At 37.9% G+C, this 12,500-nt stretch overlaps 2 protein-coding genes across 2 annotated transcripts in view; one reads left to right on the top strand and one right to left on the bottom strand.

The window, feature by feature from the left end:
• LOC136834636 (phospholipid-transporting ATPase IF-like) overlaps window positions 1-1,985 on the top strand; it is a 51,671-nt gene extending 49,686 nt beyond the window's left edge. The window contains exons 25-26 of the mRNA XM_067097217.1: window positions 524-695; window positions 1,024-1,985. Of these exons, the coding sequence (XP_066953318.1) occupies window positions 524-695; window positions 1,024-1,314 (463 nt within the window). The 3' untranslated portion in view covers window positions 1,315-1,985. The remainder of the gene's footprint in view (window positions 1-523; window positions 696-1,023) is intronic.
• A 2,537-nt stretch (window positions 1,986-4,522) lies between these two features.
• The window catches only part of LOC136834941 (uncharacterized), a 39,100-nt gene continuing 31,122 nt past the window's right edge, over window positions 4,523-12,500 (bottom strand). The window contains exons 2-8 of the mRNA XM_067097799.1: window positions 9,142-9,358; window positions 8,251-8,333; window positions 7,861-7,914; window positions 6,577-6,624; window positions 6,037-6,252; window positions 5,764-5,875; window positions 4,523-5,543 (exon numbers count right to left, since the gene is read on the bottom strand). Of these exons, the coding sequence (XP_066953900.1) occupies window positions 4,911-5,543; window positions 5,764-5,875; window positions 6,037-6,252; window positions 6,577-6,624; window positions 7,861-7,914; window positions 8,251-8,333; window positions 9,142-9,358 (1,363 nt within the window). The 3' untranslated portion in view covers window positions 4,523-4,910. The remainder of the gene's footprint in view (window positions 5,544-5,763; window positions 5,876-6,036; window positions 6,253-6,576; window positions 6,625-7,860; window positions 7,915-8,250; window positions 8,334-9,141; window positions 9,359-12,500) is intronic.

Below are 12,500 nucleotides of genomic sequence, written 5' to 3'. Positions count from 1 at the left end.
CAGTGTGAGACAGTGCTCCTAAGCAGAATTTGTGTGTACTGATGTTTTGCAAATCAAGCAGCCTACACTGATTCTTGAGCTTATGGTCTGCAAAATTAATAGTACACTGATTCTTCAGCTCAAGCTCTGCTAAGAGCATAATACTGCCCTAAAATGGAAAACTGCAGTGTCTGCAAAATTTTGAAATTAAGATGTGCCACCTATTGGGCTCGTGAAATGCAAAATACACAAGTTACTGCAGTTTCAGAATGATTCTGCAGTGCTTTCCACGAGTATTTAGGGGATCCCATTTGCAGTATCTGCAAAATCAGTAGTAAGGCAAGGGGAAAACTGCAGTATCTACCATTTTTCTCAGTTTTGTATTTTTGCAGATACTGCAGTCTTCCATTTTAGGGCAGAATACACATAGCTCATAGGTCCTGGAAAACTTAGTCTAATTTCCTTTCCAGAGAGGTCCTGGAAAACTTAGTCTAATTTCCTTTCCAGAAAGGTCCTGGAAAACTTAGTCTAATTTCCTTTCCAGAGAGGTTCTGGAAAACTACGAGATCTTCTGGTCCTTCTATCGAATGTACGAGAGCGCGTGGCTCCTGCTGGCTTCCATTCTGCTTGCTGTCGTCTGTCTGATTCCAGAAGTCGTACAAACTGTCTTCTTGTCGTTCTCGGACGCAAGAATTGTGGAAAGACTCAGGGAGAGGGTAAGACAAAGGAATAGATAGACAGATATATAAATAGATAGATATATAGATAGTTTTCGTGTGTAAAGCTAATCGAGACAGGTAGACTTTTTACTAGGTAATTTGATACTTAATCTGACTGCTCTTTTACCAAAATTTAAACAATCAAAGCGACTGTTTTTGTTTCACATCACCCATAAGGGAGAAAATAAGCAAATAAATAAATGAACAAGTAAATAAGGCTCATAGCAAGAAGGCTCATGTTGTACAGGCCATGATAATAAACACCCCTTAGGAATTAATTTCCAAAAATGAAACATTAAACTGAAACATTTAAAAACCTTTTCAGAAGCGTCAGCGCGATTTGAGGCTGGTAGTCGTTCGGGGCTACTTCAATGAAGCCTTTGATCCTTCAGAGGGCAACGGGACTCTGTGGGACGCCAGAAGAAAAGAATCCTGGGAGGGATATGCCCCAGGACCTGGTTCCAGAAAAAGGTCTCTGGACAAGGAAAACCAAGACAGACAGACCATTTCGACGGGGAGGGCATCCATAAAGAGCACTGGGTCACTCAAAAGTGACTTAGGCTCCCAGTCGGCTTCTCCGTCAGGATCCTGGCAAGGAATCAGCGTCATCATTTGACAGACTCTTAATATGAATAATTTAAAACTTGGTGAAAAGTGTAACCGTTTTGACAAGAGCGTGTGGATCATATGTTTGTGATTCGAACCTAGCGTGTGCTCCAAGAGTTAACATTGAAATATTACGGTGCTCCCATTGGTCTGATTGTGAGCAGCTCTGAGGTTTGGTTGACAACTCAGCGGCTCTTGGGAAGTGTTGGCGGAGCTCAACTTTGTGACGTGTACCTCACGCCTACCTAAACTCTGAAGGTCTCATTACTGACTTTTTTTTATCAAAGAGAACTAGATTACAGGCACAGATACCCAAGAGAGCTCATTCTTGAAAGAGAAACATCTATTCTTTGATTTTAGTACCACGAGCAGGGTTGTATGCAACGCACACTATAGACAGTAACCACTTACAGGCCCTAAACTTCTGACTAAGAAAAGTCTAATTGAATTTTGACAGTGAATCATATGACACCATAAAAATTCTGTAATTCACAATTTTAACATTAAGGTAATTTATCTAATGGACTGATAGACCTGATTGCCTCACCTCGCAGAACTTGAAAGTGAACCCCTCAACATACAAGCTGCCCTTAACATTTATTCCTTAGTTTGTTTGGTTTTCACAACGAACTTTCATTTGTTGCTGAAGTGTGTCTCAAAATAAATTATAATGCAAGACAAGTGACGAAATCTACCTTCTAGAATCACAAAGGCATCAGTTATAGATGAGCATTTTAGCCAGTGAAGCTTAAAGTCTCTACACCTAGATGGATTTCAGGTTTACATTTGCAATTGCTTACAACCAAGCAGGTTGTGCATGGACCTCAAGTGCTCCCAGAAAATTGGTCTGTGCCATCTTCTCTTTCTGTATTCTATTTGATCTCTTTCTACCAGTACTTTCAGAAACAATGCCTTTATCCCACTCATCTTGACAGGCTGCCGTAGATTATCAGTCCTAATCTAATTCAGCAAGTTCTTATGAAAGGTTTTGGGATTAAGCAGAGCTAAAGATGTGCTGTTGTTAACCATAACAAAACTAATCTTGATTGATTCCTTCCCGTCATACTCTAAAATAGGAATTCTTAACCTTTTTCATAGCAAGTGCCTCTTTAGTTTCATACCATGCACTCATGCTTCTGCAAATCTAACACTGAATATATAATAGCTATGAATTAAGACTAAGTGAGGATATACTGGACTGTAAAGCTATCATTAGCAGGGCGGTAAGACTTAAGAAGAGCAAGAGCCATGTTGAAGATGAAAGAGCTTGCTGGCCTAAGGACTGAGCGAAAATCGATGACACATTTAGAAGGCCTGTTCCTCTCTGTGCACTGAGGACACGGGCAACGTCTAAGTAAATGCAGATTTTGCCTAGGTGGGCCCACAAAATGCAGAGATTCATGGTTGCAGTGAGTTGAGAAGATCATAAATATAATTGAGGAAGTTGCTGAGTGATATTGGGTGTAGAGCCTGGAAACTAGACTGAGACCTCAAAGACTGAGATTGTTTGGATATGTGATGAGAAGCTAAGGGAAACAGAGAAATGCATTACAGAGTTAGCAAGGCAAAACCCATTTTATATAAGATATATCAGATATCTGCAAACTTCAGTGAAAGCTGGGGTACCTGACAACAAAAATGAATGAAACCCTGAGAGCTGATATGTATGTTCAAATCTAACTTGCATCTGAGCCAAATTTACCATTTTCATGTCTTAGGCCACAGTAACTGAAGGAAAATGATACCCTGCTGGGCACCGATTTTTGTTTTATAATAAGGACGATAAGAGTTTATTCTTTATCTCTCAGGTTCATTTCCTATATTGGGTTGCTTTTCCTACTGGGCCTTTGGGCCAGTAGTACTCTGCTGTTCCAACTTGGGTTACAGCTTGACCTGTCATAATAATGATGCAACTTTCAACATCTCTCAAGAGAACTTTTGACAGATCACAACTTCAAGGACAAACTAAACAAGGTAAAAGAAAACTGCATCTGCAAATAACAGTTTATTATTACAAGTAGAGACTTATAAACAGGTAACACAGACACACCGTTGACTGGGGAGGTCTAGGATTATTCAACTCAATGTTTGGTGGCAACCATTCTTCAGTACAGAACACATTTTGCTTAATTGCAAAAATGACTTTTTTGTAATCTTAGCTCAGAGAAAATTACTATGCATAGAATATGCATTATTCACAGTCTTTAGATAGCTAACATTAATACCATTGGCCAGAAATGTTTGCTTAGATGATAACTGTAGACTCTAATTTGGCCAAAGGGGTCATCAGAGCAAAATTTACATTTCATGCTAACAAAGTAATATTTAAACACAAGATAAAAACAACAAGTTGTAAGAAAACTACCACTGTAAAAAAAATTGATCAATCCTGACCATCCACCACTGAACAACACTAAAGATAATCAATAATCAGAGTTATCAATAGTCAAGATTTCATGGATATGTATAAAAAGACATTCAAAACAAACTGAATCAAAGGGAAAAACAGACAATAAAGAAAGAAAATACATCAAACTGACTAAAAAGAGAGAGAGAGAGAGAGAATAGGAGTCATGAACAAGTGAAATATTTTGATTGATATTGCCGATGTCGACGACCGGGAGTTTTGTGACACCAGTGCATGTTTCCAACACGAAATCGACAGGTCAACATTAAAGAAAAAAAGTATTGTTGACTGATCAATTAAATAACATTCCTGTGGCAAAATAGGTGACATATCCAACAGTTAAATAAATTTGTCATCAAAGAAATCTCTGCTTTAGAAATGAAGAACGGAAAAGGCTCCCCTTCTGGGAGATGGTGACGTCATTGTTGTCAACTTTTGGCATACTTTTAAATACGAATACATTGCATAAACAACAAAAAGATTTAATAGATAACAAAATCTAGGAGAGAATATTCTTAAGTAAATATGAGTATTCAAAGCAAAGTAAGATATATATATATATATATATATATAAGATATATATAGTATATATATATATATATATATATATATATATATATATATATATATATATATATATATATATATATATATATATATATATATATATATATATATATATATATATATATATATATATATATATATATATATATATATATATGTATATATATATATATATATAATATATATATATATATATATATATGTATATATATATATATATATATATATATATATATATATATATATATATATATATATATATATATAAGCTGCATCAGGCTTCCTTGGGTTAAATTCCAACAATGCTAATTTATTGGCAAAGAAAAGCTGAGAGATATCAAATGTAAACTATTAGAAAATTCTGGACGAAAGGAGAAAACCTGAGAAAACACAATAACTGAAAGCTGAAATTAACTTGGAATTGCTAATTAAGTTATCTGTTCTGAGAAAATATGATAGAGAAGGCAGGAAAGAGATAAAACGATACGAGGGAAGACATCTTACTCAAAATTAAATACTAGATGACTATCATCTGTCAAAAAAGTTGACTTGTATTTGCAAAGAAGAGACGAGACTTTGCACCGAAGTCTGTTAGGATGAAATGACATCACTAGACGGAGAACTAACCCTATTCAACGAAGTGGAGTTCCATAGGTCTGTGAAGGAGTGGAAATCACTGGATTCGACACTCCTACAGTGACTGAAGGCTTGGACACGCTAATGGATGGAGTCGCAGTCCCTATTGATGTTGACACGGAGATGGTGGGCTTGGCGGGGAGGGGAAGAGGACTCAAGGTGGGCTTACGAGGAATAAGTCCGCTCAAGTCGACATTGGGAATGGAAATGGAGGGAATAGTGATGGCTGGCAGACTTGGCAGGGTGATGGGAGGGAGTGCGGGAGGAGGTGGCAGGCTCACGCTCCTGCCAGCGTTGATGAGGTCAGAGAATCCGCTGCCAAGAGCCGCCGCGATGCCAGTGGCCGACTCTACAGCGGCGCCTCCAATCTTCACCCCGGCGTTGAAAGCCGTGGCACCAATGTCAAGGCCGTTGGAACTGAGGGAGTAGATGATGCGACCCTTCAAGGCAAGAGTGTCCTGAATAAGACGGATGATGATGCCCAGAGCTTCTTGGAGAATGGAGGTTTTTGCCTCAAAGAAGTTGGCAAGGTCATCGGAGGATTCTGAAAGGACATCGCTGACGGCATAAACCAGAGGTTGTCCAGCTTCAATAACTTCTGACAGGACGCGGGCCTTGATGGCTGGAACCTGGGGAAGTAAGCAAGTGAATAATGCAAATGAGCAAAGACCAGTCAGAGTAATGAGGCAAAGAATTAGAGTGTTCAAAATAAACAAATGGCTGAGTAAAATAGTTGGTCTTACCTCTAGAATGTATTTACAGTGACTTCCAGATATCGGGTAATAGCATCTCATATAAAACTAGCTATAACAACCCACTTATTTGCAAAAAGTCTTCATTTCAACTAACCTGCAAAAGAGCACGTAGAACTCCTGCACTCAGTTGTCCGGCATACTGCAACCCACTTCCTACAACTTGAGTAGCAGTGGTAAGGCCTTTGGCTTTCTGACTTGCAAGCCAGCTGCAAAAATTTCCAGAATGGATTAGTTCACATTATATTTACCTATGAAAACCACTCAAGAAAATGGGGGAAAATATCAGCTTTTTCAGAGTCTCAGAGTTTTGTGACAAGGGAATTAGTGGTCAATCTTTTGCCACTCCAGATGATAGAGCAGGACATACCTTGCAAGCTGAATACCACCAGTTGCAGCAGCAGAACCAACTTGACCAAGAACTTGTGTTCCAGCTGCACCTACTTCAGCTAAAGTCTGTCCAGCAGTTCCAACATATTCACTGGTATGCCCAGCCGCACTGGCTGCATTACTGATCACAGCAGAGAAATCAGGAGCAGCAGATACCGAGACCGTGGGCAAGGTGATTTCTTTGTGCACGGTGATTCTGCAATAAGGAACTCTTGATAGATGATTCTGTTTCATAAGAAAGACGAATGACTGAACAATTCAGTACCCTTTTATAGACTTGAACTGGAAAATGGCAAAAATGAAATGACAGAAAATAATAAAAAAAGACAGCGGGATCTAACAGCAGGAATGTCTCTTGGCATATCTCTGGATGGCAGGTAGGTTTTAAGGAGAGCTGTTTACTTACAAGATTGCAACTCCTAAGAGAACTGTCACCTTGCAGAGATAGTTTAAGGTTAAAACTTTCTACAGAAACAAAAGTTAACTCACAGAGAGAGTTAAGGTACTGACAAATACTTACGAAGGTTGCTTAGGAACGATCACTTCTCCAAAATCCCGAATATTGTCACTGGTAAGAGCAGAAAACATAGAAAAAACGATTAATTTTTTAGAAGCATTATTGTTACCGTGGTTTTATTCAAGAATTTATAACATCCTAGTCAAACGTGGAATAATATTCAAGTCACATGGTGCTTAAGTTTAGTGCCAATATTAAATAAAGGTATATTTCTAATATTGATTCAAATACATTATACTTTTCACATCAAGAATGTTCATACTACCTGTGAAATAAAATATTTTACAAAATCTAGAGACAGAAATAATGGAAAGCGAATAATCTCATTTGAAACATAAAAATCACTATGTCTGTGTAGTTTATTGTAAGTCTTTAAACTTATACCTGCATTATCACTATCTTAGTCAAAAATTAAACTGAAAAAAAATGAACAGACTGTCGTGTAAAACAGCAGTCACTACAACTTCACTTCGTCACTCAATTTTCACTGTCAGCCGGTTTTCGGAACCTAGGATGCTGTCACCTTATCTCCCGGTGGCCCGAACGTTTCTGAAACGACTCTGTAAAATAGACTTAATCTACTAAGGTCTAGGCTTCCCGCTGGCCCGTTTCAGTATCCGTACATACTAGTCAAGCCATTGACCGCCGTGGCTGAATCAACATTCTGTGGTGATCTAGTTATGCTCTGTCAGCTTCCTAAGGCAGAGCGTCACGTGACTCGGTTACTGAGTCCACTTTCTTAGGCAGGCTGTCAACTCAGAGATAGAGAGTCAGCCTTGTTAGGTAGATTGTCAGCTTACTGAGATGCTGAGTCAGTATTTGTCAGCATACTTTGAAGCCTTCCTGTCAATAAGGTACTACAAAAGGCAAATTTAAATATGAAACAGACTGTCTTACCAAATACTGTACTATGAAGTCATATGCCTGAAACTATTTGTGGATATTGTCATTGTGATAAAGAAGATTTATCAGTAATTGCTATAAAACTCAAATACTCTAGTATTGTCAACAGAAAACTGCTCTAAATAAAGGTACTCATGAATTTATTTATTTGCATTTACAGTGGAAAGAATATCCAAGCTCGTCTGGCTAGAGATACAGAAAAAATCATAAGAAATATACTTGAAGATCATATTGGTTAACTTCTATGATTAATCATAAATGCAAATATCTTTTAACAGGAGATATCAAGCTTGGTAATATATTAATTTTGACATTGTAATCTCTAAGTAAAAACTGGGACCTGTTTTTGAAAATAAGGGAACATTTGCTTGATAATGCACTCACCTTGAAAAAACAATGGGAGAAGTATCAGCAGGGGTAGAATAACTTGTGGAGACACTGAGGAGAATGGAAGTGCGAAAGTTAGAGGATATTCCTTGCATCACCAGACATATAGCATTGTTATAACATAAGTATCGTTTGACTGTTTAACTGTGGATATATTAGCCCCTACTTTACTGGTGTTGAAGGTAGAACAGATAGTACTGAGAATGTTCCCCTCCACAATTCATAGTTTTACAGAAATTTCAGTAAAAATGCATCTTAAAAAAAACACATTTCTTGACGATCTTCTGAATCCTTTAGTTTTAGTTAAGTGTAAAGAAACATTCTGGGAAAATTGCAGTGAAAATTTATGGCACTGTGAAGAAAGATTCATCATTGAAATTTCGTTACCTTGGTGGTCCATAGGTCTGGGAAATCTGGCGAATCTCCCTTCGTAGCAGCTCTCCAGGGATGGCAATGAGCTCGTACTCGACCTGGGTGAAGGAATTGAACAGTCGTGAATGTTTTTTCTGTGCTTATTATTATTCAGAACTAAACCCTATTCATATAGAACAAACCCACAGGGGCCATTTTGACTTGAAATTCAAGCTTCCAAGGAATATGGTGTTCATTTGAAAGAAGTAACAGAAGGTAATGGGAAACAGGAAAGAACAGTTGTCTAGTTAAGTTCCAAAAGAGTATGAATTATGGGCAAAAGTTGTAGGCATAGTTTTGATACTTCTCTTTTTTTTTCCTTGGTCATTTTAGTTTCTAGGCCTATAGGTATACATGAGAGTCAGTAAAATTGTAACGTGACCTAGCTTCACTGGTAAAAAGAGAAGGGCTGGTAACAAGAAGTGAATTAAATATGAACAAATGGAACATAACAGAAGATGGAGCGAATGGGGCAAACCCATTTGGTCACTGTGTAACTACTCCAGACCCCTGTTCTAGAAAAGTTCCTGGACATATTTTAGCATTTTGTCACTTAGCTTTAAACCAGTTATAAAATAATAGAGCAAAACAGAAGTCATTCGTGTACCACTGAACATAGATGTGCTGGTCATAATGTTGTCAATAATATTTGCTATTCAGGTATGAACCGCACATAGTGGCTACAATTGATGGTGGGTGTCCAAGAGTGGAACCCCCAGCTGCTAAGGATGCCTATGTAACGTTACGGTAAGTTAACACTTAGTTACATTCACAAAATGCAGACTGTCCAAGAGTTGCGCAAGGTTTTGTAACAAGATGCCACAAGAGGCCTTTACTTTACAACATCTGGAGCCTGTTTTCCTTTACCTCACGTTTGAGCTGATGTCCTGACTTGTCCTTGTCATCAGCTGATATGGTAGGGACGAAGACCAGCAGGCCGTCTTCGTAGGCCTCGATTGAGTTCTCCTTGGCGTCTTCAGCAGGCTGTGGGGAAGGGGATGGGATGGGCGCAGCCGTTGAAAGGCCCACTACCATCAACAGGGCCAATAGGCCTAGGGTTTCGTGCCTCACCGTTAGTCTCATTCTGTGGGGAATTCGAGAATTTGGTTTGTAATATGATACAAATATTGGCTTTTCCAGTAAACCCTATACTCCCAAGAATCATACATTAAAAAGAATGACTTTGTTGATAGATAAAAATAATAAGATTTCTTAGGTCTAAAGGCCTAAACTTCATTATCCGGCCGTTAGTCTCATTTTTTGGATATTGGGAGGTTTATTGGTTATACATTAAATAAAAATGACACTTTTAGCTGGAAATAAAGATTGCGGATAGTGACATACTATAAAGACAGAGTTTTTCAGTTAACAAAATAAAAAACTTTACAAAGAAATTCGTACATTTACATGTAAAAAAGTGAAATGGCAGACTAAATGAGAAAAACTGAAACTGTAAACATGATTTTTCTAAAAAGCGATCAATAATAGATTATCTACTTTAACAAGCAAATAAATATATATATATGAATATTCAATAAATGACTGAATAAACAAATAAATAGAATAAAAAAGTTAATAGCTCTTAATGCAGTGAACTATGGAACGGCCAGCCTAATAAGTTTATCTAGCCCAGACTCGAAGGATAAAATAATGCGGGGGGCGGGGAGGGGTTACTGTGGGTGGGGAAACCCTTCCTGCAGTCACGAGAACACGTACCCACACGAGGAGAGAGAGAGAGAGAGAGAGAGAGAGAGAGAGAGAGAGAGAGAGAGAGAATTAGTGGAAGGGAGAAAAGTCGGGATAAATATCCAAGGTTAAATTTCTAAGGTTACTAAGTCTACTATGCTCGTTTGAATTTCTCCAAATAAAATAAAAAGAATAATAAAATAAAAATTCCTTAATTTCCAACCAAACCTGGAAAGATATTGATTGAATTCCATCGGCAGCTTTTTAAGTCATTCAGACCCAGGCAGCCATATTGCAAGTGTACAAGTATATAACCATGGTCTAATCACGTGCAAACAGAACAGCAAATGACAAACTACACCAGGAAAAAAATAAAGCTAGTAATGACAATGTGACAGAGTAAACATATCAATAAACATTAGGGAAAGAGAAAGGAAAAGGTGTGTACTTTCTCTAACTTTCCCACGTGACTAGACTTTCCTTCCATTGACCCAGCATGGCCTCGATTCTCTGCTTTCACCGACAACCGACGCGAATAACGTCAACGAAATACGAAATAGAGTGCCCATCTTGGAAAACTATTGCTAGACCGTTCGCCATCTTGAAAAGAAACATTTAACGGCTTACTAATGACAAGATCCACGGGGCGAAAACATTTATCCTAGTGTTCTTTTTCTAACCTATATCCTCTGAAAAGAGGAAGAGTAAATAAGAGTAAAAGAAAGGATGTGGGAATTCACTCTGGAATAAAAAAATAAAAAGTAGGAGGAAACTTACGAACTCATTCAGGTTTCTATAGACTCATCTGTCGATGAGGTCATACAGAAATATGCCCAAGAAGTAAATACATTCGTAGAAAGTGGTAAACACCCGGGAAATTCCATGGGCTACTTCACCATGATGACTCAGCATAAAGTCTCAAGTCATCCTGTGCTTACTCTCAGAGCAAGAAGAGGATTAGCACGTCATTCTTTATTATTATCAGTCCTCGGCATTGGGTGTGGGAACGTAGGGGTTGTTTTGGGGGGGGGAGGGGATGGGCGGTGGTTTGGTTTTTGACGATTTTTGATCTATGCGAAAATTATTCCTTAGTGGTTGGTCGACCGTGGAGGTAACTTCTAGTGAAAAGAAAGGACATAGGACTAGCAATCTTATTTTAAAAGACGTGGTTAGAACCGGGAAAATAACATCTTTGGTGTCACCCCTCTCTAAGGAGAAATATATATATATATATATATATATATATATATATATATATATATATATATATAAATATATATATATATATATATATATATATATATATATATATATATAGTATACATATAGATAATATAGATAATGCACGGCCTTTGTATAAACTCATCATGTTAGATTTTAGAATCAGCGCTATCAGTTACGCAAGAAAACCGGTTTAACTTTTACTTTCCTTTTACATTTTGTTTTATGCCGGGCGATTCTTCTGTCACAATTTCTGTTTAAGGAATTGTCTTTGTAAATTATAAAGCGAGTGAAATAATGTCGTTATGAACGTTTTAAGAGTATAGAAACATAGATTTTAAAGCCATTTAAATTATGGTTTTGACGGGAGTTTTCATTTGAACGGCCTGTTTGTTTACATTCGATTTGGGCGGTAGAAGCTTAGTTACTGAGTAGTCTTAGTTGCTAGTGCTGCCATTAGTGAAGGAAACCGTTACAGAATAAGCGTCTGGATTCGCGAATCTTTGCTTGGAAATAACGTAAACCCTGTGACGTAATATTACACCAATCTCGAGTCAAAAGTAACCATTTTGCCTGCATTTACTGAACCGTCCCCCGCCTTCGCTAGACCAGGTTAGAACTTTCTTCTGTTCGGTCTTGGGACCTTGCCAAATTACCTCGTACTAGGTAGGCACTTGTAATTCCTTTGTCGTTTCCTTGTAATTTGTTGTAATTCTTCCGTCTTTTTGTATGCCGTAGGTGAATACAGTTAGAAAGTGGCTTCCTTTACATGCGTAGGAATACGAACTGGTTCAAAAGGAGAATGTTGAACGATACCTTCGTGATATGGGTTAGCCATAGTTACAAAAGGGGGTATTTTTTTTTCTTTTTAGAGTATTTTTTTTGAGCCGTGAGCAATTCTTAAAGGAAATTTCAATGTACCATATTTTCTTCGACATTTTCACTAGCAGTCAACACCAAGCGTAGTTTCCCAAATGCAGTAAAAGCACATTCAAACGACAGCCTAACCTAACATTCCTTGATCTCAGCCATTTTACGTCTCCCGGTAAAAGTATAAAATATTACTTAAGGTTAGACTTAGGAACTGAAATGACGATGTAGTTCCAGAGCGAGAGAAAGGGTGAAAATTCAGTACATTTAGAATGGATTGTAAATCCAGCTTCTCCTTGAGTGATAAGACGATCTAAAAACCGCGGGTGATATTAAGCCATCATCGGTCTAGTTTCCAAACTCTGGAATTTAAAGTTGATTGCCTGGTTTAGATTTGGTTGGTTGGTTTAGGTTACTGTGGCCTGTGCCAGCTTAGGCACTTGCCTTTA

The sequence above is a fragment of the Macrobrachium rosenbergii genome, chromosome 54 (assembly GCF_040412425.1).
Source record: "Macrobrachium rosenbergii isolate ZJJX-2024 chromosome 54, ASM4041242v1, whole genome shotgun sequence".
Classification (NCBI taxonomy): domain Eukaryota; kingdom Metazoa; phylum Arthropoda; class Malacostraca; order Decapoda; family Palaemonidae; genus Macrobrachium; species Macrobrachium rosenbergii.
Note: the sequence above shows the minus strand (reverse complement) of the source record. Positions and strands in the feature narration are given on the sequence as shown.